Source organism: Lepisosteus platostomus, chromosome 6, assembly GCF_059453375.1.
Source record: "Lepisosteus platostomus isolate fLepPlt1 chromosome 6, fLepPlt1.hap1, whole genome shotgun sequence".
Lineage (NCBI taxonomy): Eukaryota > Metazoa > Chordata > Actinopteri > Semionotiformes > Lepisosteidae > Lepisosteus > Lepisosteus platostomus.
In genome coordinates, this window is record NC_142616.1 from 7323807 (window position 1) to 7350711 (window position 26905).

The 26905-nt window shown below is 46.5% G+C and overlaps 2 protein-coding genes across 2 annotated transcripts; both read left to right on the forward strand.

The window, feature by feature from the left end:
- Positions 1 to 515: 515 nt before the first annotated feature.
- Positions 516 to 10315, forward strand: eif3f (eukaryotic translation initiation factor 3, subunit F). Its single transcript, XM_088633986.1, has 8 exons — positions 516 to 674; positions 2283 to 2353; positions 3813 to 3892; positions 5802 to 5939; positions 7702 to 7793; positions 8113 to 8249; positions 8794 to 8907; positions 10168 to 10315. The coding sequence occupies exons 1-8, from the start codon at positions 563 to 565 to the stop codon at positions 10243 to 10245; spliced, it is 822 nt and encodes a 273-aa protein (XP_088490112.1). The 5' UTR covers positions 516 to 562; the 3' UTR covers positions 10246 to 10315.
- Positions 10316 to 12409: 2094 nt separating this feature from the next.
- Positions 12410 to 25254, forward strand: LOC148659973 (palmitoyltransferase ZDHHC3). The gene is made up of 9 exons (XM_088633995.1): positions 12410 to 12579; positions 13361 to 13449; positions 14745 to 14818; positions 16231 to 16346; positions 17641 to 17702; positions 18825 to 18945; positions 20724 to 20796; positions 20892 to 21021; positions 21544 to 25254. Exons 1-9 carry the CDS (start codon positions 12455 to 12457, stop codon positions 21633 to 21635), a joined length of 882 nt encoding a protein of 293 aa, XP_088490121.1. The 5' UTR covers positions 12410 to 12454; the 3' UTR covers positions 21636 to 25254.
- Positions 25255 to 26905: the final 1651 nt, after the last annotated feature.

The window sequence follows — 26905 nt, forward strand, 5'->3', positions numbered from 1 at the left end:
TGGAGGCGTACATTAAGCCAAAACTAAGGCAAAGCAAGAGCTTAAGTCTGAATGACAGGAATCCCCATCTCTGGTCCAGTTTCTTTATTTTAAGGTCTGAAACAATTTAACTAAGAGCCATTAAAAATGATGATTTAAAAAAATATATCTTCATAGTAAGCAAGCATTATAAAGGTCTGTGTGTCTTATAATATTTTAATGCACATTTGTTTGCTTGAAGTTTTTTTTTATTAGGTTAGGAAATGACCAGTTATGTGTGTTGATGTCTACAGCAAGTTGGCATTTTCAATTCAAATGACCTCAAAAGCTACGTTTTTCATTATTTCATTATTAATTTATTTCAAATGCTTAGACACGGATGAATTAAGGGGGATCTGAAGACGCTGCTGGACCAGGCTTGGACACCTGGTAGTAAAGTTACCAGTGGTTTAGTCGCGATAACTCCTCCTATCCGCCAGGAGGCGCCAGTACAGTTCTAGGCTGAAACGCAATAATGAGCGGCTTAGCCGTGTAAGCCACTAAACTTTATGGTGCTTCTTTCTCACATCCTTTCCGGACCAAGATGTCGGTATACGGGCCTATCGTGAAAATCCACCCGGTGGTTTTGGCGTCTATCGCCGATTCATACGAGAGGAGGAACGACGGGGCGATCCGAGTCATTGGGACGTTGCTCGGTAAGGTCTATTGTGCCGTCTTTCGGCTGGACTGTATTCTCTTTTTTTTCATTTCTTTGAAAGATGAAAGACACAGCTCTAGCTGGTAGCTTGCCGGTGGCGTGAAACGCATGGGTACCGTTTGCAGCCTTGCTCGCGTAGACTACGACCCACGACTGATGGATGACCTGAAACATCGAGACTGATTCACATTTCCTCACGGTTTTAGAAATCTCTGAGCTTTGCGGACAAGGTAGTGTCACACAGCAGTCATCGCGGGCGTGGAGAGACAACGGCTGTTAAATACTCGTGATCCTTGCGGGTTGTGTTGTAAACGATGTTGTGGTCTTGCTAGAATAATAAAAAAAACAGCCCCCACTGTAATTTTGAGATGTAAATAAGATTAGTATGATCTTTATTGGATTTCTAGTAGTAACAAGTAAGAGTTAATTCCACCCCGGCAAGTAAGATTTTAACGGCAGATTAAGTTTTGTTCGGTCCTGTCCTAGCCTAGGAGGATGGGAATAAACTTCCCAACGTGTCTAAGGGGGGAGTTCAAATGTCATTATTTCAGAACTGAAGTTAGAATAATATCGACGCTTTTTTCCTCTATGGTCTTGTTACCGGAGTCACCCCGTCGATGTACCGAATACGTTTTGATAGAAACGCGCGTTGGCAAGCCTGATTCATGTCTATTCTCTCCGTTTCGATCGTGTGATCATCCATTGCAAGTCAATTGTAAATGCCATGATCCGGCTGTGTAATTAAATCTCTCGGCCTCGCAAGAACCGGACTGAGAATCGGGGCAAAAGTAGAGGTTAGGGATGTATCATAGTGTATGTCGAGTACGAAAGCAGATCCAAAGTGAAACGATTGAATAAAAAGAATACCTAGTTTCTTTACAGTAAAAGCATGAATTATAGAAAGACAATTTATAATAATAATTGCTTACACTTATAAAGCGCTTTTCTGGACACTCCACTCAAAGCGCTTTACAGGTAATGGGGACTCCCCTCCACCACCACCAATGTGCAGCCCCACCTGGATGATGCGACGGCAGCCATAGTGCGCCAGAACGCTCACCACACACCAGCTGTCAGTGGGGAGGAGAGCAGAGTGATGAAGCTAATTCATAGATGGGGATTATTAGGAGGCCATGATTGGTAAAGACCAGGGGGAAATTTGGCCAGGACGCCGGGGTTACACCCTACTCTTTTCGAGAAACGCCCTGAGATTTTTAATGACCACAGAGAGTCAGGACCTCGGTTTTACATCTCATCCGAAGGACGGCGCCTGTTTACAGTATAGTGTCCCCATCACTATACTGGGGCATTAGGACCCACATGGACCGCAGGGTGAGCGCCCCCTGCTGGCCCCACTAACACCTCTTCCAGCAGCAACCTTAGTTTTTCCCAGGAGGTCTCCCAGCCAGGTACTGACCAGGCTCACACCTGCTGAGCTTCAGTGGGGCTGCCAGTTGTGAGTTGCAGGGTGATATGGCTGCTGGTTATATATGTAGATGTCAAGCAGCACAGTGCTGATGACTGTAGGATTCAGTCATAGATTTTTCCAGCAAATCAGAGTTGCTCTCTAACTAATGCCCCTGTGGGATCTTTTCTCATTATGCAGGCACAATTGACAAGCACACGGTAGAAGTCACCAATTGCTTCTCCGTGCCTCACAATGAGTCGGAAGACGAGGTGAGTCTCTGGGGAAAGCTCGTCGGCCTTTATTCTGTGTCCTCTGACGTTCCTGTCTGGGAAAAGAGGAAGAGACCCGGGGGGCGATTCCGGCTGTAGAAAAGGGTTCGTTAAAGTGATCCACCGGGATCTGGATTTGAACCTTGGGGATCTGTGACAGCTTGACTTTCACAGGTTCTGAATCCAGATCCCTGCTGAATCCAGGTGAGCAAACCCTCGTCTACAGCCGCAGTCTCCCTCCTGATCTCTTCCTCAAAGACAGCTGTGAGGCTCTTGAGGAGACATTAGGGAAATATTCTTTTCAAAAAGCTCCTGTTGGCTCAAGCACACTGTGCTTCTCAGCTCTTGAAGGGCCGCAGGCTGTGGTGGTTAAGCCCCTTCAGAACTCTGGTTCACTGGGTCTTGTTAGACGAGTTCATGAGTAAATGTGCATTGCGATAAAGCTTGATCAGAATTGTTTTCTCTCTTTAACACTGCCAGTCAAAAGGCCGGCACACTGTAAGACCTGACACGGACCTCACTGCTAAGCAACTGGAGTCCTATTTCTCTCCCCTGGGTTTTCTGTGTCCCAGTTCTGCTCCTCGAGGGGCAGAGATAAAGTGGAAAAATGTTTTCGTTGTTTTGTTTTTTTTTTAGAAATAGTGAGTGAATAATATTTATGTAACTCATCTAACATTTCAATCACATTGTCTTTTTCTGTCTTGACGAATGAAGAAACGTAGCTAGGCGCTGTGTCACATCTGAGGTTTCGGGTTGGGATTTATAATGCATCACACCAGGCGGTTTTGTAGCCAGAAGAATTGTTTAATATCATTGTTAATCAAAAAGCTAGGCTGACAGTAGTCTAAATAATGGATATAAGAGAATGGTTCAAAGGCCCATCTTCAGTCACCACCCAAAGGGTGTGTTTGCTGAGCTACATTTGACTTTGCCTCCTATATTGTAGTGTTGATGAGGTAAGTATCCTGCGTAGAGTCGCATGTCTCAAACCGGCGCTCGAACCTGACCCCCCCAGGTTGAAACAAATGCCCCATCGTTCAAATTGTTCTGGTGACGGTCCTGTACAGGAGTACAGTCACACACACACACACACACACACACACACACACACACACACACACACACACACGAGTTCAGCTGACCTCGTCTGCACTCTGGTTTGATTTCAGTATAATTCACTTTCGATTCAAAAGGCTTCATTCAGCCCCAGGGGGGCAATTTAAGTGGCCAAAATGCTCCACATAACACAAAACAATACTACTAAGAGAAACATAACAAAGAAGGTACAAAACGGAGAGAGTATTAGTGTGTGGTACTTCAGAAGGTCTGAAAGTACATGCATATAGAGGGGGCTCGGTCCAATAGACATCACGTTCACAGGACTTCTTTACTCTCTTGAAGAGCCTGATGGGCTGAATTGCCGTTTGTCTTTCCCTTTTTGCTGCCTGCCGGCCTGTAGGTGGCGGTGGACATGGAGTTTGCCAAGAACATGTACGAGCTGCACAAGAAGGTGTCCCCCAGCGAAGTCATCGTGGGCTGGTGAGTGGGCTGGGCCTTGCAGCGCCCGGAAAAGGGAGATCCCGCAGCAGGTGTAGTAGCTGCCGTTGCAGGTGCTCCTGCCTTTTAAAGGGGAGCTGCATTCCCAGTGTCTCAGGCTGGATATTACATCTCGGTAACACAATCAATTCGTTGATGGTAGAGAACATCATGACAAATTTTGAATGAAGCACCGAATCGTGAACTTTGTGAAAGGACTGTAAGTCGCCATGTTGTTGCAAACCCCTGGTTCTCGTCACGGGGCGAGAGTCGGTGCCATCTCGGTAACACAATCAATTCGTTGATGGTAGAGAACATCATGACAAATTTTGAATGAAGCACCGAATCGTGAACTTTGTGAAAGGACTGTAAGTCGCCATGTTGTTGCAAACCCCTGGTCTCGTCACGGGGCGAGAGTCGGTGCCAATTGCGATGTGAAGCGGCCCTTCCTGCTCACTAGTCACTGTAACGATTAATGTACTGTGATGTACGAGTGAATCATTCCAGGTTGTGCAGCAGACATTTCCCCACAGAAATGTTCCAACGTGATCTGCAGGCAGAGTTCACAAGCAGTATTTGTTGGCAAAAGCGTCTCAAAGTCGAGAGCAATATATCTCTTGGATTGAAAGAGACGGATTCACAAGCCTGCATGTTCACAATGTCACAGGGCTGCAACACTTCACCAGAAGCTTTGTAGCCCCGTTCTGAATCGCAGGAGGTGACGCTGCACATACCTCGAAATCTAGCCTGTGTTGTGATGTGATTTTACTTTCGTTGTGGTTTGAAATGCACTCATCAGTGCTGATTCTTTCTAACCCTGAAACAAACAAAAAAAAGACGTGTTGCAGTCCCCTTCTAACCCAGAGGTGTCCGTCCCTAACCCAGGAGAGCTCTGAGCACCAAGTCAGGTTTATTATTGACCCAACCTCTAAAGATTGAGAACACCTCTAAACGTTGGATCGGTTTAGCTAGTAACACGGTGAGTTTAATAATACGTTGACCAATTATGGGTTTTGCTGAATGTATTAACATCTTAAACTGGCACTGAAACAGGCCTGTAAAACAAACCGAAATGGCGCGTTCCAGGACCAGGGTTGGTGATCCTACATGTAGGGTGACCAATGTATGGTAACAGAGCTGGGGCTCTCTGGGACCAGGGTTAGAGATGCACGATATCTCTTGAGATATTGAAATGCGAGTTGGCAGTGGAGCAAGTAAAAGTTCCTTCCAACCAGAAAGACAGAAGAAGGACAATCCAGCATGTCAGCTGTTGAGACCACTTCAGGCGTGTTTCTTTCTCCTGCGTCTCGGAGAGGAAAGAACCTTCGCTTGTTCTCCGGCAGCCGACGCCGGCCGACACGGCCCCCCCTCCGGTCACGATACTGGGCTTACCTGACAGCTGGGCTGGTTACTGGTAATTGCTCATCGAAAAAGAACCGAGGCCCTTCCTGTGGGAGCCTGCCCGTTCCAGACTTTGGCCTCATTCTGTCCCATGTTCACAACAGCTTCTTCCATCCCCCCCACCCTCCCAGACAGGGGAATGCTAACTGGGTTTGATCGTCATTTTGTCTTGTTTCCTTGAGGAGCCCCAGCGCCCCCCGTTCAGGAGTCCCGCAATCATGGACTCTCGGTCCCACCTTGGTCCCTGTGCATCCGGGCCGAGTTCCAGCTCGGGGGGGCCTCAGTCCTCCTCCGTTTCGGAGCACTGACTCATCGTTCCGTAGATCAGTGCGTGTTGCGGCTTGTCCCAGGGGTCCCTTGTTTCCGTATTCCCTTGGGGGAGCACGTTTTTGTCATGTGGGGCTAGGGTGGGGGGGGGGGGGGTTGAGGAGCCCTACGATTGGAGAGGTCTCGCGCTCCCGATGTGCTCCTGCTTCCGTGGGGACTTGAAGGGCGACTGTCCCTTTCCCAGGTACGCCACGGGATACGACATCACGGAGCACTCGGTCCTGATCCACGAGTACTACAGCCGGGAAGCCCAGAATCCCATCCACCTGACCGTGGACACGGCCCTGCAGAGCGGGCGAATGAACATCCGCGCCTACGTCAGGTGAGAAGCGCCGGGGTTGCCCGTCTGTCCCGTGGGGCTGCGAAGGAGGCACTCCTTTACGCACAGGGTGGCGGGAGTGGGGAACAAGCTACCCAGCCACGCTGATGCCAATACCCTTTGAGAAATGGCTGAATGAGATCTTTGTTTCAATTACTTTCTAACTACCAAACCATCTAGATAGTTAAAACGAGAGGAAACCACAGCCTATCTTCCTAATTGATCACTGAGTGCAGGGGCCCTGGATGATGTCCTTACTTTAAGCATGGACGTGGTCTACTGAACTAACCCCTGGGTTTTTTTTTTCCTGGTTTTGTTTGAATTTGGCTGAATGTCGCACTGAATTAGGCTCTGCGCTGTTGTATTCGCACATTCTCAAAATCCAGCGCCTTGTCTCGGGATATGTCCATTTGGATCAGAGGTGCACATCTTGTCCCCAATTATGCAAGTCTGTATAACCAGTCCACACAGCCACACAAGAAGCTGTCATCCCGATTTCCTGTTCTAGTGAAAATGATGTTCCTTTATTCATTTTGTTGACATTTCCTCTTTCGGTATCTTTTTCTTTTATGTGTGTTGCGATACAGAAAAATAAATGCAGTCAGCGATTTTTTTATATTTACAAATTTATTTACAATAACAAAACAATTTTAATTACAATAACTTATGAGGAGTAAAGAAGAAACACAAACGTTCACTTATCTTAGAGTCCCTATCTGTCAGTTTGCTTCAGTCACTGGTCTGTAGAGTATTGTTTCTAGGATTTCCCTTTCAGTTGGTGTCCACCAAAACAGATACACAAGAGGCAACGTTCAGTATCCCTCGATAAACAGTAAATCCAAATATATATTGTATTAATCCTGTTCGCCGGTGTAAAATGACTTTAAAACAGGCGGAATCCCTCTCTCCTCAAACTCCGTCCGTTACTCTCTCTGGTGAAGTCAAACTCCCCTCCCCAAAGTTCTAAACCTTTTTGTCGCATGTTCCTTTTTACCGATTTACATAATATAATATAATCATTTTATTAAATCATTCTAATAATATTAATTCCAGTCAATTCTGGTCAAGAAAATTCAAGGCGACACCCATTTTTGTACATAAAGCAATGTTATTTACACATGATGAATATTCTAGCAAATCCCAAAAATATTTTCAAAGGTAGTTATTCATAACATGTGGTGTGTACAAACAGTTTTTTTTTCCCTTATCTTTCGCCTGGGCTGCGTGTTGATGCAGTTGAATGCCCATTGAGAATTTGTCACTCACAAGCAGTGCGATTGGCGAACACACTTAGCTATGCCCCTCAGACCACAGCTACACCATCTACCTCATTATGTTTTCTTATTGATTGCACATCTCCAGTCATTGTTTACATGTCTGCATTGTTTACATTCAAACTCTTTACTTGTTTACTTGCACATTGTCTACTGTTTGTTTGTATATTGTCTTGATGCACTGTCTGCACTTTGTGTTTTTACACTTGTTTTAACAATCGAGAGACTTTCTGTCAGTAAGGATTCCATTGGACCGGTACATGCACCGGTTACATATGGCAATAAAGTTCAAGTTCAAGTCACTTGTAAAATCCAGAGACCGTTCCGGGATGAGATGAATTGTGAAGTGTTTTGCAGGGAACAGACACAGGCTTTTCCTGAAGCCTGTCACCACTACTCTCATCAGGGGGACCCTCACTGCCTGGTACAGTGTTGCCTGTTGTCGTTCAGCCCAGGAGCTGTGCTTGACTCTCTTGTCCTCCTGTTGGCAGCGCACAGATGGGAGTGCCGGGCAAGACTGTGGGTGTGATGTTCACCCCTCTGACTGTGAAGTACGTTTCCTACGACACTGAGAGAATAGGAGGTGAGTGCTTTTTAACCACTGGACTGCTTTTGCGTTTTTTTTTTCCCCTTTATAAAGGGGAACGGCGGCCCCAGCTTCTCAGACCGGTTCTTAAATCTCTGTAACAAATTAATTGACGGTACCGAAACATTTGACAAATTTCAAATGAAGAACCAGCACTTGGTGAGAGGTCTCCCATTTTGTCGCCAAGCCCCGGTCTCACCGCGGGCGAGAGCGCGAGAGTGTGCCCGGATTGCAGCCTGAAGCGGCCCTTCCTGCTCACTAGTCACTTTCATCACGTCGCCGCCTCTCTTTCTCTCTCCTCTGTCCGTCCGTCCAGTCGACCTCCTCCAGCGCACCCGCCAGAGTCCCAGCCGGACGGTAGGCTTGACCACAGACCTGGAGCAGGTCGGCACCGCAGCCGTCCGCGTTCAGGACATGTTGACGACGGTCCTGAGCTACACGGAGGACGTGCTGGTGAGTGGAGCTTTTGCCAAGGCGTGCCAGTAACCAAGAAACTGGGCGGGTCCTGCGGTGTAGGTAGAGCTGTTTTTAGGAGAGGGCGGCGCGTTGGCACAGTGGTGGGCATTGCTGCCTTGCAGCTCTGGGGCTGTGGGTTCAATTCCCTGGGTACTGTCTGTATGGAGTTTGCATGTTCTCCCCAGTGTTTTTGTGGGTTTCCTCTTGCATTCCAAAGACATGCTGGGAGGTTAATTGGCTTCTGGGAAAATTGGCCCTGGCTTGCATGTGTCTGTGTGTGTGTGTGCCCTGCGATGGACAGGCGTCCCGTCCAGGGTGTACCCTGCCTTGGGCCTGCTGCTTGCTAGAATAGATTCCCCTCCCCTGCGACCCTGAATTGGCCGGAACTGTTAGAAAATGAATGGATGGAAGTTAGAAGAAGGGTCTCCATACGTGCCCAAACTGTGCCACTCTCCGACTCAGTCTGAACAAGTTACTGAACGTCCGTGTGCTTTTACCACCTCTTTAATTTTTTTTTCTTTGTTTTCGGGTTCCCTGTTAGTCTGGGAAGGTGACGGCCGACAACACCGTGGGGCGATTCCTTACGGATTTGGTCAGCAAAGTTCCCAAGATCTCGCCAGAAGACTTCGAGAGCATGCTGAACAGCAACATCAACGTAAGGCTCACCCTTTTCTCCCGATTTATTTTCAAAGCCTTCTGGAATTAGCGTACAGAGATCGGAAGCTCCGGATCAGGGCCTTATGTTCCCCTTGGATGTCAAAAATTGAGGCCGTGAGGTTGTCCTTCCTGGACGTGCAATGACACCGTTTCAGGAAATCTGAGCAGGGGAGACCTCCTGTTGATGTAAGGACTGGTTATATGTACTAGTCTAAACAGGAACGAGATATCCAGCTCAGATCCAAAATGACTGATTGCGAGCCTAAGGCACTGAGGTTTTGAGAATGTGGGACTAAAACCACACAAACTCCTTTCATAGGGACCTTCATTAAAAAAAGTTAAAACTCAGAAAGTACAGGAGCTTAGGAGAACAGATTAATTGTATGCTTAGATAAAGTAACAGTGATTTTCCAGGCCTCTGTACTGTACATCTGTTAAAGTGGAACTGCAGTCTCAATTTCTCAGACTGTTTTATTACGTCTCGATAGCAAAGATGAATTGATGGTATCGCCAAACTTTACAAATTCTGAATTGAGCACAAAACGTTTGTGAACTTTGTGAATGTACTGGGTAGCCTCTATTTTGTCGAAAACCCCTGGTCTTGCCACGGGCGAGAGCGAGAGTTTGCACGAATTGCTGTGTGAAGCAGCCCTTCCTGCTCACTAGTCACTGTAACAACTAATGTTCTGTGATGTACAAGTGAATTAGTACTGGTTGTGCAGCAGACGTTTCACTGCAGAAATGTTCCAATGTGTGATCTGCAGGTTGAGTGAATAGTATTTGTCGAGTGCAACCATCTAGAAGTTGAGAACAATATTTTTGCTTGCTTGTTTACAGTGTAATAGGACTGCTTCTCATCAGTGGAGGTTTTGTTGCCTCATTCTGAACGTCAGAATATTGCGCTGCGCATACCTGGACATTTATCCTGTTTTGTGATGTAAATTGGAGGTTTTACAGGATGCTGTGCACGTATTTTACGTCCGTTGTGGTTTGGAATTCTCTCATCAAAGCGAATTCGAACACTGCTTGAAGACGGCTCAAGCCGCCAGACAGTTTGTTTCATTAACACAAAACCAAAAATTAATTTTACTTAAGGATCACCAACATGTGCTCTTAATGACAAAAGCCCTTACTTCAAAGAGACCTTAAAAGCCGCGTACTTCACTATGGGGAAAAGTAAGCAAGATGTGGTGATTTTCGCTTTTTTTTCTTGGCCAGGAATATTTTGGAATAATTCTCCATCATTTTGCCTTCGCAGGATCTGCTGATGGTGACCTACCTGTCCAACCTGACTCAAGCCCAGATTGCCCTCAATGAGAAACTGGTCTGTCTGTAAACTGGATGAAACCAATAGATCTACTATTGCGGTATTGTGCTTAAATAAAGGTTTGTGTTGTCTCCCATGATTCTCCTGGTTGTTGACAGTAGTCATTTTTTTTAGCCGTTCGAGGAAACGTGTGTTACGTCCCCAATGGCTCAATCTAGGGGCGAATGGGGACTAACATATATGAGCCAGGGATCAAATGGACTGAAATACACAAACAAACAAAAAAAACACTTCACTTTCCTACAACCCAATACGCTCTAAACCTGTTTTCAAGGAGTCTCTGTTTTGCAAGAAAAAGGGGCTGGCAAAGCCAAAGACAAGTCTTCAGCAAGCTAACTTATTACACCAAACAAACCCGTAAAACAAAAAAACACACTGGAGCCACAACACTCCCAATCCCCACCACAGCCAAATAGACAAATCCCACAGATCTGGCGTTTGCCAAAAACTACAAACCAACATCAGTCTCGCAAATAAAAAAACCAACACAAAAGTCTCTCCGTGGTTTATTCCACACCCTCTTTCTCCGGACGTCCCGTACCGGCCCTTTAAACCCGGACCGCTCTGTTCAGCCAGTCCACGGAGAGAGCCAATTTGGGGACACACCCGCCTCCAAAAATGGACCCCCGCGCCTGAACGTCACAACATGGTAAAACGCAAACCTGGATGAGCGCCTAAGCTTTCCGTTCATTTCTTGGGATCGTTCAGTTCTCCTGTGGTGTTGGGGGTTTAGGGTTTGGTTACAGTTCAGCAGGTTTTTGCTTTGCAAACGGGACTTCTGGGGCAGGGGATTGGCGACTCTGTCCCGGTTGAAAAGAGCATCCGAGTCAGCAGGGAATTTTCTGTGCCAAGGGGAGATGGTCTTCATTAGCAAAGCCTCCCCGTCATCTGTTTCCCAATGAAGTTGTAAATGTCCAGAGAAGCTGTAAAACAAATGAAGATTTCACGACTTGGGAGCTGCTGTTTGGCTTCGTATAAGCTTTTTTAGTTCAAGCCATCTTGTTTTGTTCTTGACTATATACTGAGGCCCGATAGTTATAGGGTTTATAATTATATGGACGTTTGTTAGGGCAAATGAAAAACCTTACAGGATGACTCCTGTCGGTGCCATCTACCTGCTGTTGAAAACTACTGTGCTGGAGAACCTCCACCCGAATCCTGCACTTTGTTTAATAATACTGTAACACAACAGGGGTTCAGGTGGGCCTGCTGTTCTTGCCTTCTGCCTTCACGGGCCGGCCCCCGCTCCGTGGGGGACGCGAACCCGGGCCTCCGGCGTCAACAGGGACCCAGCTTGTTGAGCTAAAGAGAGATCTCCCTACAGCCTGGTGGCTGTAGTCCTCCTATTACAGGGAAGGGCGGTGACGTCACCGCTCTGGTAAGCCGGCTCTTACACACCACTGACGGCCGTATGCGTTACAATACAAATCTCACGGTAAAAAACAAACGTTTTTTTCCCCAAAATCTTAAATATTGTCGGACAAATAGAAACATTAAACAGTTTTTAGAAAATTGTGAAGGCCTTTCAACCTAAATTTGTAATTTACTATTTTCATGTAAGATTTAGTCTAAGATTTATCGCCTTTAATGTGACTGACCCCTATAACCAAAGCAATTTCTACAGAACTTTAGTATTATATAGCTGGATATTTTAGTGAAACAAACTAGGAAAAGTATAGAACTCAGGGGTGTAACACTATTTTATCCCGGATTTTACTAAGCATGACAGGATTTAAAAACGCACAGCACGTTGAAACAACAACCCCATTTCGACATTCATTACCACATTTCGAAATGTAAAGTTAATTTTTGTACGACGGAAATCGTCGGGGAAGGTGATTGAACGACACGTCGGGAAAATGAAAACATTTCTGTCAAATTTAATTTAAGATGAAGTTAATAAAAAAGCACTTTAATTTTGGAGAACCACCTGTTGCTTTGTGCCACACGCGTCTAGTGTACGACTTTGATTTTACGTGCGCACCCGAAGAGACAGCCTAACGGGTTTAGGTAAACATTACTCATTTAAGGAATTGTTGGATTCTTTCCAGGTTATGAATTTTTTAAATAAAGTTCAGCGCATCGAAACTGCAGGTTGAGAACACCGTAGCAACCCCCTAGCAACCGTCTTACCCCCTCGTTTTGATTGGCCCACGCTGGCCGAGCAACTCCTGGCAAGACGAAGCCACACGGAAATGGGGCGGAGAGTGTTTTAAAAATGGCTGCTCTTCGGTGTAGGAAGGACCCGTGCGGCTTTATATGTTTGATTTTGACCTATTTCAGTGTGTTGTACGCTGACTACGTAGTGATCCAGTATGTACTTATCCCGGCTTATTCGAACAGGTAAGGAGTCTCTCTATCACGACGTTTCTCTCCTTTAGATTATGCCTGTACTGTCCAGATCGCGTCACTTGAACAGGTGCTACTGTGCTGTAATGCAAATGGAAGTTTTAATTTATCTGGATCAGTGACTGTTCTGTATCAAAACAGGAACATGCCTGTGTAATACAGCACTTGATTTCTTTACATGTGTAATGTATCAGTAAAGTCTGGGGGGAAAAAAGTCTTAGGATCCCCCCAAAGAGTGAGACAACTTAAGACTCTTAATATCATGTAGTAAGACGAATCATGGACTTAGAAGTGTGCCAGTTTGGAGGAAGAGAATTCGTTTTATATTCACGACGCGTTGTTTTTAGAAAATGTTGTGAAATCAATCCAGAGACACTCGTGTAACGAGTATGTCATCGTGTAACGGTTCTTGGGGTTTACAATCGCATTTGAACACAACCAACCAAGCTGGCGGGATCGATTTTAGTGGTAGCGGAAAGAGTTTGTTCTAGAAGCGGCATGGGGGAAAAAATAATAACAAATAAAAGATCTCCTCCAAATGAATCCGCTCTGGCGTGCATAACAGACCCGCAGTCCGGAAGAGGCTGTTACGGAGATATTTAAAGTCGTTTATTAGAACGCATTTATTGGTAATGTCCAGTTACGTCCTTGTGCCCACGGTAACGTTTTCTCTTGCGCTTTTTTCCTCGCTTCAGTTCTTGACGGTGTTACTTTTTAGTTGAATTGCGATTTCCCTATTCCAGCAATAGCTCTGGGTTTCTCTCTCTCTCCCCAGTATCTGGTGCTCCTTTCACGGGGGGATCTTCAATCTGATTTTGCTGCTGCTGCTGGCTTGTCACGCCAAGGCTGTGTTCTCGGACCCAGGTGAGTCTGCGGTGCCACTCAGAATTTGGGGCGGGGGCGCCTCCGTCCTTTTCCTTCGACTCCCCCCACGGGCTCCGTGGTTTCAATCAGGGTGGGGAGCCGTTTTGGGGTCAAAGGTCATGTGGCTCACTTAAATGTGGTCCCGAGTCTGTCGAGCTCTGATGATTGATCCCATTTGTCCATTAATGTATATGGTACCATGTAATTATCTGTCCTTTTCCTGAAAAACAAATTGAACATGGATGTCAACTGGGTCTCAGTGGTGCAACGGCCGTCCGTCCTCTCCCAGTCCTCCTCTCCTGGAGCCCTTGGCCGCCCGGCGTGTTGAGCTGGTCACCTGGCCGGTGGTCTTCGAGGCCCTGTGGGAACTGAGCCTCGGACCTCTAATTTGAATGTGAGGAGTTCCGTGAGGTCAAATCCCCCCACCTGCTTCCAGCTGTGTCTATCAGCCCCCCTACCTCCCTCTCCCTTGGACATGTTCACATTTTATAGTTTCAGAATATAATATTATATTACACTTATATAGCGTTTTTCTGGACACTCCACTCAAAGTGCTTTACAGGTGATGGGGACTCTCCTCCACCACCACCAGTGTGCAGCCCCACCTGGATGATGCTCCAGTACTCTCCTCACACACCAGCTCTCAGTGAGGAGGAGAACAGAGTGATGAAGCCAGTTCAGAGAGGGGGATTATTAGGAGGCCAGATTAGTAAAGACCAGGAAGAAATTTGACCAGGACACCGGGGTAACACCCCTACTCTTTTCAAGAAATACCCTGGAATTTTGTCTCATCCAAAGGACGGCACCTTTTTACAGTCCAGTGTCCCCGTCACTATACTGGTGCATTAGGACCCACACAGACCGCAGGGTGAGCGCCCCCTACTGGCCCCACTAACACCTCTTCCAGCAGCAACCTCAGCTTTCCCAGGAGTCTCCCATCCAGGTACTGACCAGGCTCACACCTGCTGAGCTCCAGTGGGGCTGCCAGCTGGGAGCTGCAGGTTAACATAGCTGCTGGCTATAATTCAAAATTGTATTATTTCATTGAGACTTTTTGCTACTGATTGACACAAAACACTCTAGAACATCTTAAGTGAAAACAATAACTGATTGCATAAATATTCTCACACACACACACATACACACAGCCCACAGCCCACAGCTGTTTTGTGAGATGGTGGAGAAGGGGTGTGAATTGTTGTGGGGGGTTTGGGGGTTGGGCAGCATGTCCCCACCCACCACCACCCTTACGGTGCTGTGCAGGACGCTGATGACTGACCTCCATCTCTCTTCAGGAGTGGTTCCCCTGCCCGAGACCGCCATCGACTTCTCCGACCTGCGGTCGCAGACCACGCGGAAGACCGACAGGGTGAGTGAGGGAGCGGCCGGAATACGGATTCCCTCGTTTCCGTCCTCCTTCCACGATTCCTCTTTTTGATTAAGGAAAGGGGCTTTTAGTCTGTGGCTGTGGGAGTGTGGGAATTGCAAGTCTCCAAGGGTGGTGGGAGTAGGGAACAAGCTACCCAGTTGAAGCTGATACTCTGGCTGCCTTAAAAAAAAAAGGTGGATGAGATCCTCCAGTCGGGACAGCAAACACTAGTTTACACAAAGGGTGGTGGGAGTGTGGAACAGGCTGTCCAGCCATGTTGTTGAAGCCAATACCCCAGTCTGTTTTAAGAAACAGCTGGATGAGATCCTTGGTTAAGTACTGACTACACGATAGCCTGGATGGGCCATGTGGCCTCTTGTTTGTGTGAGAATGAGGCAACAAATCGTCTGGTGCGGTGAAGCAGCCCTATGACATTATAACAAGCAGGCTTGTGAATACATCTCTTTTAATCCAATAGAAATATTTTTCTCAACTCCGAGACGGTTTAGCTGAACAAATACTATTTACTTGTTAACTCTGCCTGCAGATCACATGTTGGAACATTTCTGCCGTGAACTGTCTGCTGCCCAACCTGTACTAATCCTCTCGTACATCACAATACATTAGTCATCACAGTGACTAGTGAGCAGGGAGGGCCACATCCCTTTGCAAGTTGTGGGAACTCCAATGCGCGTTTGCGACAACATGGAGACTTGCAGTACTTCCGCAAAGTTCGCGATTGTCTTGCGTCATTTGGAATTCGGGAAATCTTTATAGAACGTCAACGAATGTATTTTGTTACCAAGATGTAATAACCGGTCTGAGAACCTGGGACCGCAGTTCCCCTTTAAATTGATGGTGTGGTATGCACTAAGACGTATAATTATCTTTCAGGGTTGTGGTTTGTTTTCAGAGCAAGCGCACGCCATGAATTGTGGGAAGGTGAATATTTCCCCTCCGTTTCAGACCTCTAGGGGACAGAACCACTTTTGATTCGCTTTTAATGTCGCATTTCCATGTCGAAAGTTAAAGATCTGCAGGCAGCAGTTTAGCTTTCAGAAACAGGGCAGTTCAGTGTTTTCCTTTTGTCTCAGAGTTGAGAAATTCGGGCATTCCCTGTGCAGTGAAAGGCCTTTCAAAAGCAGATTGAATTACCTTCAGCTGGGCCCGTTCCTTGTGTAATAGAGTCGCTTCTGTGTAAGCCTGTGGCATCCACCGCGTCGAGACAGTGTGTTTTTGGAAAGTTAAAACCCTGGTTCCTTGTTCCCTGGTGTGATCTGAGCCGGGGAAGTGTGGGGTTGAGGTATCGGGTGGGGAAGTAGTTTGATTGGAGCCGTTTCCCAGAGACGCGTTCCCCATTGGCGAGTGGCCGCGCTGGGCTGAGAGGCTCTGTGGCGCCCCTGTCTCCTCAGGGCTCCTGTGAAGGCTGGACCTTGTGTAACCGCTGTGAGACCTACAGGCCCCCCCGCGCCCACCACTGCCGCATCTGCCAGCGCTGCGTCCGCAGGATGGACCACCACTGCCCCTGGTGAGTGGGGCGTCCTACCCCCCTGCCCCCTCTGCTGATCTGCCCCCTCTGCTGATCTGCCCCCTCTGCTAACCTGCCCCCTCTGCTGATCTGCCCCTCTGCTCCTCTGCTAACCTGCCCCTCTGCTCCTCTGCTAACCTTCCCTTCTGCCCCTCTGCTCGTCTGCCCCTCTTCTCTGTTAACCTGCTCCTCTGCCCCTCTGTTCGTCTGCCCCCTTGCCTCTCTGCCCCTCTGCCTGCTTTGCTGTATCTGGCCTGTCCCTCCGGCCTATATTTTTAACACGATTGTCTGTGTTGGTGTCCTCATGCCCAGGGAGCACATGCCTGTGTTAATAATGCATGGGCTGTTCTTGCCTTTGTGAAATGACATTATCCCAGAGCACAACAGCATCGCGCCCGGGAGTGCAATTATATGGCAGCTACTTGTTTTGCTATTGTAGAACGTTTGCTTTTGTGAAGGAACAAGTAACAGGTTTATTCCATACTGAACAGAGACGAGAGAGGTGTGGCACCTGAAGAAGGCTTCACAGCCGAAACGTTGTTTTCTCTCTTCTCTTCTCAGCGTGGAGTAAACCTATTACTTGTTCCTTTGCAGCCTACACATGCTGACGCAGCCACCCACCTGAGCTATTTGCTGTTGTAGCCTGGTTCGTGCTGTTGTAATCAGATACAATAAACAGCTCTTGCGAAGTTTAACAGAGGCACAATATTTTTCTAAGGCAGGTAGATGAGGAAAATTGGCATTATCTCCTCATTTCCAGTGCTGTTTAGCTAATCGGGGTAACCAGCCTCTTTGTTTTTCATCCTCCTTTACAAACAGGGGGTGACTAAGAAAGCCAAAAGCATCAGGGAGTGTGTGTCTCACCCCCTCCGTTGCGAATTCACACTTCTCCCATCTGGGAGATGCCTCTGTGCCCCCAGGTGTAAAACCAACAGACGCAGGAAATCTTTCATTCCCACTGCAAGTACACAATGCAAAGTAACTACCTTGTCTCTTGTTTCTCATCTCCTGTAACACTACTGTATTCTCTTCCACTTTGGTGCTGTTTATCTGTCATTGTGTTGTGTTTGACTGCGCTGTAAAATAAATTCCCCCAGGGGGCAATAAAACTGGAATTGAATTGATTCTTTGGCTCCGAGCTGGAACCTGACAATTGTCTAGCTGCCACAGGGGGTCAGCAGAGTTCAGCAAGTCCAGTGAGGGTTATGTCCCACTTAAGTCCTAAAGGTGCTTTTCTCTGAATTGTATACCGGTGCTCGACTGTGTCATTTACTTTCCTCCTCCTGTGTTTCAGGATTAACAACTGTGTGGGAGAGCTCAACCAGAAATATTTCATCCAGTTTCTGTTTTATACAGGTAGGAACACATATTCACCTGTGCCCTGCCAGAAAAAAAAAAGTAACAAATGTCTTTTCATCTAGATCGGCGCTTTTAAAACCAGATTCTTGTGACCTCTGTGTCTCCTGGTTTGTGTCCCAACCTATTTGTTAGTTTCACAGGTTACCCTTTGAAGTCTTTTACCATTGATTACACAGAACATTGACATCATTTAATTTGCAGTTGCCTACTTAGAATTTACAGTGTAATGCCTATGCAGCTAATTAAATAAGATATATTTATTTATTACTTTATTTATTAATATATAAAGTAATAAAGTACGTAACGTGCATTTCCTACTTAGTATGTGAACCTAATGTCCCAGACTCCTGCAAACATAGTCATGTCTTGGATAAATGATAATGATGATGATGATAATAATTCCTTACACTCATGTAGCGCTTTTCTGGACACTCCACTCAAAGCGCTTTACAGGTAATTGGGATCCCCCCCATCACCACCAGTGTGTCCCCCCACCTGGATGATGCTCCAGTACTCTCACCACACACCAGCTCTCAGTGGGGAGGAGAGCAGAGTGATGAAACCAGTTCAGAGATGGGGATTATTAGGAGGCCACGACTGGTAAAGACCAATGGGAAATTTGGCCAGGACGCCGGAGTTACACCCCTACTCTTTTCGAGAAACGCCCTGGGATTTTTAATGACCACAGAGATTCAGGACATCGGTTTTATGTCTCATCCAAAGAACGGAGCCTTTTTACAGTACAGTGTCCCCGTCACTATACTGGGGCATTAGGACCCACAAAAACCACAGGGAGAGCACCCCCTGCTGGCCCCACTAACACCTCTTCCAGCAGTGACCTTAGTTTTTCTCAGGAGATCTCCCATCCACATACTGACCGGGCTCTCACCTGCTGAGCTTCAGTGGCTTGCCAGTTGTGAGTTGCAGGGTGATATGGCTGCTGGCAGTGGTTTCTTTGTCTGGTCAATGGTAACAGCTGTCTATCTGGGCCCTGTGACTGATCGTCTTCATGCCAGCCCTGGCACTGTGATTGGCTGTCCCGTGTCTCTGCCTGTGTCTCTGGCTGTCGGAGTCCTTGCCTGCCTTGGCGATTGGCTGATTGGCGGTGTGGGTTCGCAGGTCTGGCCAGCCTGTACTCCATTGCCCTGGTGGTGTCGGCGTGGGTCTGGCGGATCCGCAGTGAGAGGGAGGGCGAGGGTGCCAGGGAGGAAGATGGAGGTCCCAGCAAGCATCTCATAGTGTGAGTAGATCCAGCTCATCCCACGGTATCCACCAAGTGGTTCTCTATTCCAATCAAATCAAATCAAAGTTTATTTCTCAAATGCACAACAATACAGCGTGCAGCAGTAGTTGCTGGCAATGAAATGTATTTTCCGCGAGCTCACAAAAATCACAAGGATCACAAAAACACCAAAATCGCAAAATTGAGGTTACAAAAGTCAGGTTATATAATAATAGATGTAATAGAAATGGATTAAAACTCAATATGAGTAGAGCTGCTGAGTGTCCAGGGTGTGTGCAATATATACAAGTAGTGCAGTTATGCTGAATACAGTGAAAACTGTGTGTCCATGTAGCCATTACAGGTGATTTGCTAAAGGAGCTGCAGGTTGGCTATTGAGCAGTCTTATTATCACCTCTGCCTAGTGCTGCAGACTGAAGATCTGTCCAGCTAATATTGTCAAGCACGTTCCTGCATAGTGATGTTTTCTTGGTATCCTGTCACTGGTGCTGTGTGTCTTGTGTATCGAAGGTAAAGCCAGCGTCGCGCTACAGGACTCAACACGACTTCTGATCGGAGAGCATGTCAGATTTAACGATGGCGTTTGCCGAACCTCGCTGTCCTTTCTGTCCTAGAGGGTGGCAAATTATACGACTAGGAATCGCAGGGGGGGACTAGTCACACGGTTCCCTCAAGGTTTTTCATCACGGTTCCAAACCATGTTTTTTTAAAAATATTTTCTTATTAAACGTATTAAAGACTTTACAAATACAGCTAGAGGAGCAGAAACCAATACAAGAGAAAAAAGATCCAATCAGAAAAAAACTAACTGCCAGAGATAATGAAGTAAATTATATAGCCCAGTTATTTTTTACATATAACATATAATGTTAACTTGCTTTTGCGTCTTTCACAATTTTACAAAATTTCAAATAAATATTTCAACTCCAATACTCCAAAAGACTAAAAAGAACGTATTAGTGGACCATTTTAATTTATAAATGTTAGCTTTACCCAGAATTACCAGTTTGCTATAAATAAATGCTTTTTCACCCCACATTTTCTTATTACAACAAAAGATCAAAATCCTTAAATCTAAAAAACACCTTTTACATGCCTACAAACAAACTCTGCAAATCTGTCCAAATTAACTTCACACAAAAAAAAAGACGCAAATCCTCCTGCTCGTGTCCAGACCTCGTGTGACGCCGCGGAAGTTACCGCCAGCTCGTGTCATTATAGCGGCCAATCAACATGGAGCACAAGAGGAAGGGCCGCGCTAAAGTAAACGAACTTCGTTCGTTCGGATACGGTGACGTCGGCGCCCTCCCTGCGTGTAGCAGGGACCTCAGCCGCCTGGGCTGGGGGAGGTCTCCTTTAGCTCACTCGGCTGGTTCCCTGTTGCGTTATGCCGGAGACCCGGGTTCGCGCCCCAGGTGCTGTGGGACGGAACGGGTGGTGGAGGGCACGATCACACAAGCACGGAAAATGTGACGCGGCCATTGTTTTCCCCCGAATAAACATCTTCAGAAATATAATTCTGTCTAATTCTAATAATAATTCTGTATAATAATAGCATTATGTCAATGAAGGCTACGACTGAAAATCCTCAGAAAATTTGTGTAGCGTGACGCCGGCATAAAGGTAGAGAGAGGGGGATAAGCAATTTAAAATCGGGATGAGCGTGTTAAAAAAAACAAACACTGGTTGAAAGGGGTTGATCTGTTTTCGAAGGAGGTGCGTGGGCGCTTGGCTGGGGACTCGGGAGTTAATTCCTCCGCTTCCTGTGTTTCCAGGGCTCACTACATCATTCTGCTGGTGGAGTCCGTGCTCTTCGGCGTCTTCGTCACGGTCATCTTCTACGACCAGGTAAAAGAAACAAACAACAAAATGAAAGCGCAGAAAAAAACGCTCTGCCTCTCAACCCCCCCACCGTGTTGTTCATGCTGTGTCGCCCCCTGCAGTTGGTCTCCATCATTACCGACGAGACGCCCATCGAGCAGATCCGGAACCGGCTGATGAAGGACAAGGCAGCCGGTCCGCACCAGAAGAGGAAGCCCAAGCTGCTGCTGCTCAGGGAGGTGTTTGGCAGAGGTGAGCAGCTCTTGGGTACCCAGCATGCTGGAATAAATCCTCCTTACACTTCTATAGCGCTTTTCTGGACACTCCAGGCAAAGCTCTTTACAGTTAATGGGAATCCCCTCCACCTCCACCAGTGTGCGGCCCCACCTGGATGATGCTCCAGTACTCTCCCCACACACCAGCTCTCAGTGGGGAGGAGAGCAGAGTGATGAAGCCAGTTCAGAGATGGGGATTATTAGGAGGCCATGATGGGTAAAGGCCAGGGGGATATTTTGACCAGGACACCAGGGTAACACCCCTACTCTTGTCAAGAAACAGAGCACAGAGAGCCAGGACCTTGGTCCTCTCATCCGAAGGACAGTGCCTCCTTGCAGTGTATTATCCCCATCACTATACTGGGGCATTAGAGACTGCAGTCTTCTCCCCTTGTGGGAAGGAGGGGATGGGAGAGCACCTCCCTAAATCTGAACCCCCCCCCCCTCCTGCCCCAGTCTGACGTTTGGGGTGGGCTTCTCTCCTGGCTGTGCCTTTCAGGTTCGGTTCTGTGCTGGCTGTTCCCGCTCCGGTCCGGCCCGCCATCTTCCGGAGGGATCAGTTACTCCGCGCTCCCGGACTACGACGTATGACCTTGCGCCTTTCCCAGTGTTCCCATTCTGTTTCCACCTCTGCCGAGACGTCAGGGGGTGGGGGAATCCAGCCCCCCCCCCCCCCATCACCGGGAGGTCTCGGCTGGTCTCGCCCTCCATGGAGCCGGACTGGATGGAGGGAGATCCTGGCCATCCTGGAACGACACTCTTCTCCGGGATCCGTTCTCTCATCAGGAGCCCCTCATCCTTCCCCGTCTTCTTGTCCCGAGTTGATTTTATCCCAGTTGTTTATTTCCAGAAGCTCCCAATCTGTCTGGGAGCACCTCCCAGGACCCTCTCTTGAGCTGCTGAGGTCACGTGCTGCCCCGAGGGAGGAACAGCACTCTGCTAACCAGGCTGTAAATGGATCATTTTAGAGATTATTTTATTATTTTTTTGTATTTGTAAGGCAGTATTTTTCTTTTCCGGACAGTTTAACCATCTCGGATGAGAGGAGGACATTTGACCCATTTTGCGAGTTTGGTTCTCTGATCCAAGAACCAGTAAGCACTGGTTTTAATGGGTACAGAGCGCATCCACTACCAGAAAGTGGCTTTAAACTGGTTTGTAGTCCCAGTCTAAAATCCACATGGGACAGGAGCTCAATCTTGGGGCTGGGAGTTTTAGGACAACAGTGTTAACCGCCCTGATGCTACATAGCATCTAGACTTCTAGACTATGAAGTGTCTTGTGTGTTGTCCTTTTCGTATAGAAGGTACACTGACTTGTAGGTTAGAACTCTAAAGTGCCCTGCAGTAGGAGTGCCGAGCTAGGTGTTGTAGGGCAACAAATTTGCTATGATCAACTAAATGAGTGATTTCTAAGAATACGTAACCTTGTGATCATTTAGGAGTGGATTCAGAGTATCCTTCACCAGAGTTACTTTGATCGCATGACCTGCTTAATCAGTATTTTTTTTTTTCCCATTGTTCTCGGACATGGGACTCCAGTTAGTCTTATAGGTCACCCTAAATCCGAGAACCCCACTCCAGTCAATCTTATACAGTAGGTCACCTCAAAATCTGAGAGCCCCACTCCAGTCAGTCTTATGATCACCTGGCAACACCTGTAAACTATTGATGAATCAAATCACAGGTTCAATGAACAGAGCTCGGAGTCATGAGGACTAAGGAGTAGCTCGATTTTTTTTTTTTTTTTTTTTTTTTGGTCCTGTATGATCTCTAAATGACTCCATTTCAGTCACGAAGTGCATTCTCATTGCATTTCTTTCTGATGATCTTCTGGGTCGTTTTTTTTCCTCTCTGACTTATATGTAGCGAAAGTCCTGCTCTCGTTATGCAAAATGAGCTAGGGCTACACACTACACACTCCTCCTGTTACAGAAGGTACCAACATCCCTTTCGGTCAACATCCAGGAGATGGGGGAGAGAAAGATGCTGGGCTCTAACCATGATGTCAAAACAAGGCTGAACTTTGTCGCTCACGATTGTAGATTTCTGTGGATTTTCTTACTTGTCTGGGTGATTTGAAAATGTAACTACTGTGTATTTATTTTTTTAACATATTTATAGTGTAATAGGTAGGGATTTGCACATTTTAGAAAGGCTTTTGTATACTGCTTTGACTCAAGTGACGTAGAGAGAGATGGAAGGTTTGCAAACGGAAAAAGGGTTCAAAGTCACTGGAGTTGAGTCTTTTCACAGCCGTTCCAGTTTCACCAGTGACCGAAATCCGTTTGTTTTAACCACTGCTATCGTGAAGAGGGAGGGCTCCATTCCTGGTCCTGCCGGGTTGGTGTGTGTCCGGGATTACAGTGCAGCCAGGCTCTCAGTGACCTGGATCAGCTCGGTAATGGTGAAATTGGTCCAGTTTAGCAACTCCTCCCAGCTCTTCAGGTGCTGATGCTATAAAGACACATGAAATGCCTGCAATACACACAGCGCCCCCTGTAGGAGCAGGACTGGGGACCCCCGCTGTAGACACAGCGCCCCCTGTAGGAGCAGGACTGGGGACCCCTGCTGTAGACACAGCGCCCCCTCCAGGACCAGGACTGGGATTCCCTGCTGTAGACACAGCGCCCCCTACAAGATGGGGGACTGGGGGTCCATCTGTTAGGAGATGAGTGACCACCCAAAACTGACTCTTTGCCTGTTATGATTCAGTTCACGGCCAAATGGGGCCAAATGGTTGGTTGCCATGGATCCATTGATTATTTCCCACCCATCAACAGGGAATAAGACCACTAGGATGCGAGACGAAGTGGGTGTGAGGAGAATTGAATGGAGCCACAACTGGAGACTCTGTATCAAATGTTGCATTTGCACTTTGCCTCTGGGCAGAAAAATGGCTGTTTGTTTTTTTTTGTGTTCAATTTAGAAAAACAGTGCTGAAAACAGACTTAAACCATTAACATAATTGTTCCTGCATGTACCAAAGTTGACTTGTACAGGTTTTGGTATCTAACAGTTGTATCTTTGTATATATGTCTATGTTGTTGTTGTTGTTGTTGTTGTTGTTGTTTTCAGATAACTAATGATACGGTAAACCTATTTATCCTTCTTTCATTTGTTCCAGTGACTCTGGGGTGGACAGCGTTTTGAAAGATGTTTGGGAGAAAACATATCTCCATTTTAGTCTAGTAGTCTGTTTTGAACTCGAAAGGGATCCATTTCCCAAGAGTATGTGTGCCCTCAGCTTGTTTCCCAAAATTTGACTTGCAGGTTTTCTGCGTTTTATTTTCATTTGCACTTGAGCAACCCGGGAGCTGTGCACTTGGATTTTTTGGGGGTACAGTATGGGGGGATTTCTCGTTTGCCTGGACATGATCATGCTGAGATCTCTCCCTGCAGCGGATTAGAATTACACCTCCCTCCGTTGTGGTGTCACTGAGGGCAGCGTTAACCTCAGGGTGACATTTCTTGCTTTGCCTCTGTCTGAGGGTTGAAGAGGAGTCAAGAGGTGGGGTTGTGAATCATGACAGCACCCCAGTTTCCTGGGGGTCCAGCCCCAGGGATGTTATACAACATTTAGAGCATTAATTAGACTTGCTTGGCATTTTCCTGTTTCTTAGCATAATCCAGTCTGCTTTTGAGCATAAAGGAGACACAAAGTGCCCCATTCTTTCATAGTTTTAATGCCACAAAAAATGAAACTTGGGAGCCGGGACACATTTTCAGGCTTTCATGCACCAACCAGATCACTCCTTGCCCTGTCCACTCTGAAATGCATGTATTTCTCTCCAGAAACCTGGCCTGCCGATCGGCGTCCGGGTTTCCCCAGGCTTTGCTTAAAGATCGTCTTCTTGTTTGGTCCAAATGGCTTTTTAAAAAACAAAATCTGAAATACCGCGCCTTGTGCAGATGGTCTGTCGTCTATAACTGCAGTGTCTTAAATCCTTTAGACATTTGTCTTTGGATCTTGTGTGGTAATTGTATGGTAATATATGCTAGTTCCATAAACTGAAAGTGTGGTGTCACAGCACCTATTTTTCTCTCAATTAAGCTTAAACCTAAGCTTGAACTTTATTATACTGTGTATAATGCGAGAGGTTGTGTACATTCAATGAAAAATCAATGGATGTTTTGTATAACCGCATTTAACCATGGGCTGTTTTTACAAATACAGTATTATGATGTCAGTAAACATTCAGACTCTTGAAGGCCAGGAGCAGTTTCCTTATTTAAAATTGCAATCTTAATTTCTTTATTTTTTTCAATAACGGGACACCCCCCCACACACACACACACACACACACACACACACACACACACACACACACACACTACTGCACTTCTGAAACCAGGAAAGAGTTTTATGAATCAGGTAAATACCATTAATGAAGGTGCATTTTTGTTCCAGGTGTTTTCACAATTACTTTTCAAAATGAGAGAACTTAAAGTGAGCACCATTTGGGTCTGTAATGACTTGCGTGCGTGAAGCTCTTCGGTGTCCACTGTCCTTGGTGGAAGAAAGGTGTTCCCCACGTACCCCTGTTTGGGTATATATCCCATTTCCCAGCTCCACAGTGCACTATTCTCAAGGTACAGTCATTTGAACAGACCAGAGTCACAGCATGAGCACACTCCACTGCTTGGGGTGTCTTGAGACCTCAAGTCTCAATGAAAAGAACTTCAGTCCTACCAAATGAAGCTTGTTGAAGGTGAGGAGATTCTTCACTGGCCCCAGTGTGATTTTTTTACAACAATATTTATAATAATTGTATTATAATATTAATTGATAATAATCCTTACACTGATATAATGCTTTTCTGGACACTCCACTCAAAGTGCTTTACAAAGTGCACCACCAGTGTGCAGCCCCACCTGGATGATGCGACGGCAGCCATAGTGCGCCAGTACACTCACCACACATCAGCTATCAGTGGGGAGGAGAGCAGAGTGTATTAGGTACAGGTCCTAATTTTTGTGACACTCCCCATATCTACATGTTGTCATGTGACAATTTCTTCTCCTAACCCTCCGTAATTTATGGAATAAACATAAAAAAATATTTGCATACATAGTTTGACGGAAAGAAATGAGGACAGTTCGATTTGGCAGCACATCACGTGTGGTCTTTTATACCACACAATTAAACAGCCAAACAAGGCGGGTTCGCTTCAAAGAATGGTGCGTTGTCTATCATCACATTCTCTGTTTCGGTCTTAAATTTCGCTAATTAATGTTTAAACTTGCAGTTTCCTGTAATAAAATTCTATCCCTAGGAGATAATCATCAGTTGCATTTTCAAAGAGCTTCTCCTTAGATTAACCTAGCTTTTGCCTTGGTCTCAGTTTTCATTAACGACGAGAAGTCTCCTATATACAGTACTAGCTATCCAGCTGACAGCTGCGCATGCTTGATAGCTCTCAAAAGCTGGAAGAGTATTGAGAAATATCGCGTAAAAGGGCACCGGTTTCCTTACTTTGCCGAAAGTGCACTAGGCGTTAAGATTTCCGTCCATCCTTCAATCATTACAAGCCCAAAATCTTCCGCAGAAGGTATGGTCAGGAATGACGCCGACAGCTACGTCCGACTCCTCTTTTGCGATCTTAAAACCACAATGACTGGAAACACTCATGATGGAAAACTATCACAGCGCACGCACTAACGCTAAAGTCACAAAGCAACAGGTAACGGGTTTATTTCAACAAAGTTTCGGAAACACACACCTGAGGAAAGGCTCCACAGCGGAAACGTTGAGTTTCCTTTCTTTTCTTTTCAGCAGGGAATAAACCGATTACTTGTTCCTTTGCAGCCTACGCATGCTGACGCAGCTACCTAATTCAAACACTTAAGTCACTTTACTTC

Bases quoted from the DNA above. Each gene is read 5' to 3' on its own strand.
- eif3f (XM_088633986.1), top strand. From the start codon at position 563: ATGTCGGTATACGGGCCTATCGTGAAAATCCACCCGGTGGTTTTGGCG. The intron at 3,893-5,801 runs GTGAGTGGGCTG...TCCCTTTCCCAG, and splicing joins AGCGAAGTCATCGTGGGCTG to GTACGCCACGGGATACGACA. The intron at 8,250-8,793 runs GTGAGTGGAGCT...GTTCCCTGTTAG, and splicing joins GCTACACGGAGGACGTGCTG to TCTGGGAAGGTGACGGCCGA.
- LOC148659973 (XM_088633995.1), top strand. From the start codon at position 12,455: ATGGCTGCTCTTCGGTGTAGGAAGGACCCGTGCGGCTTTATATGTTTG. The intron at 13,450-14,744 runs GTGAGTCTGCGG...ATCTCTCTTCAG, and splicing joins GGCTGTGTTCTCGGACCCAG to GAGTGGTTCCCCTGCCCGAG. The intron at 16,347-17,640 runs GTGAGTGGGGCG...CCTGTGTTTCAG, and splicing joins ATGGACCACCACTGCCCCTG to GATTAACAACTGTGTGGGAG.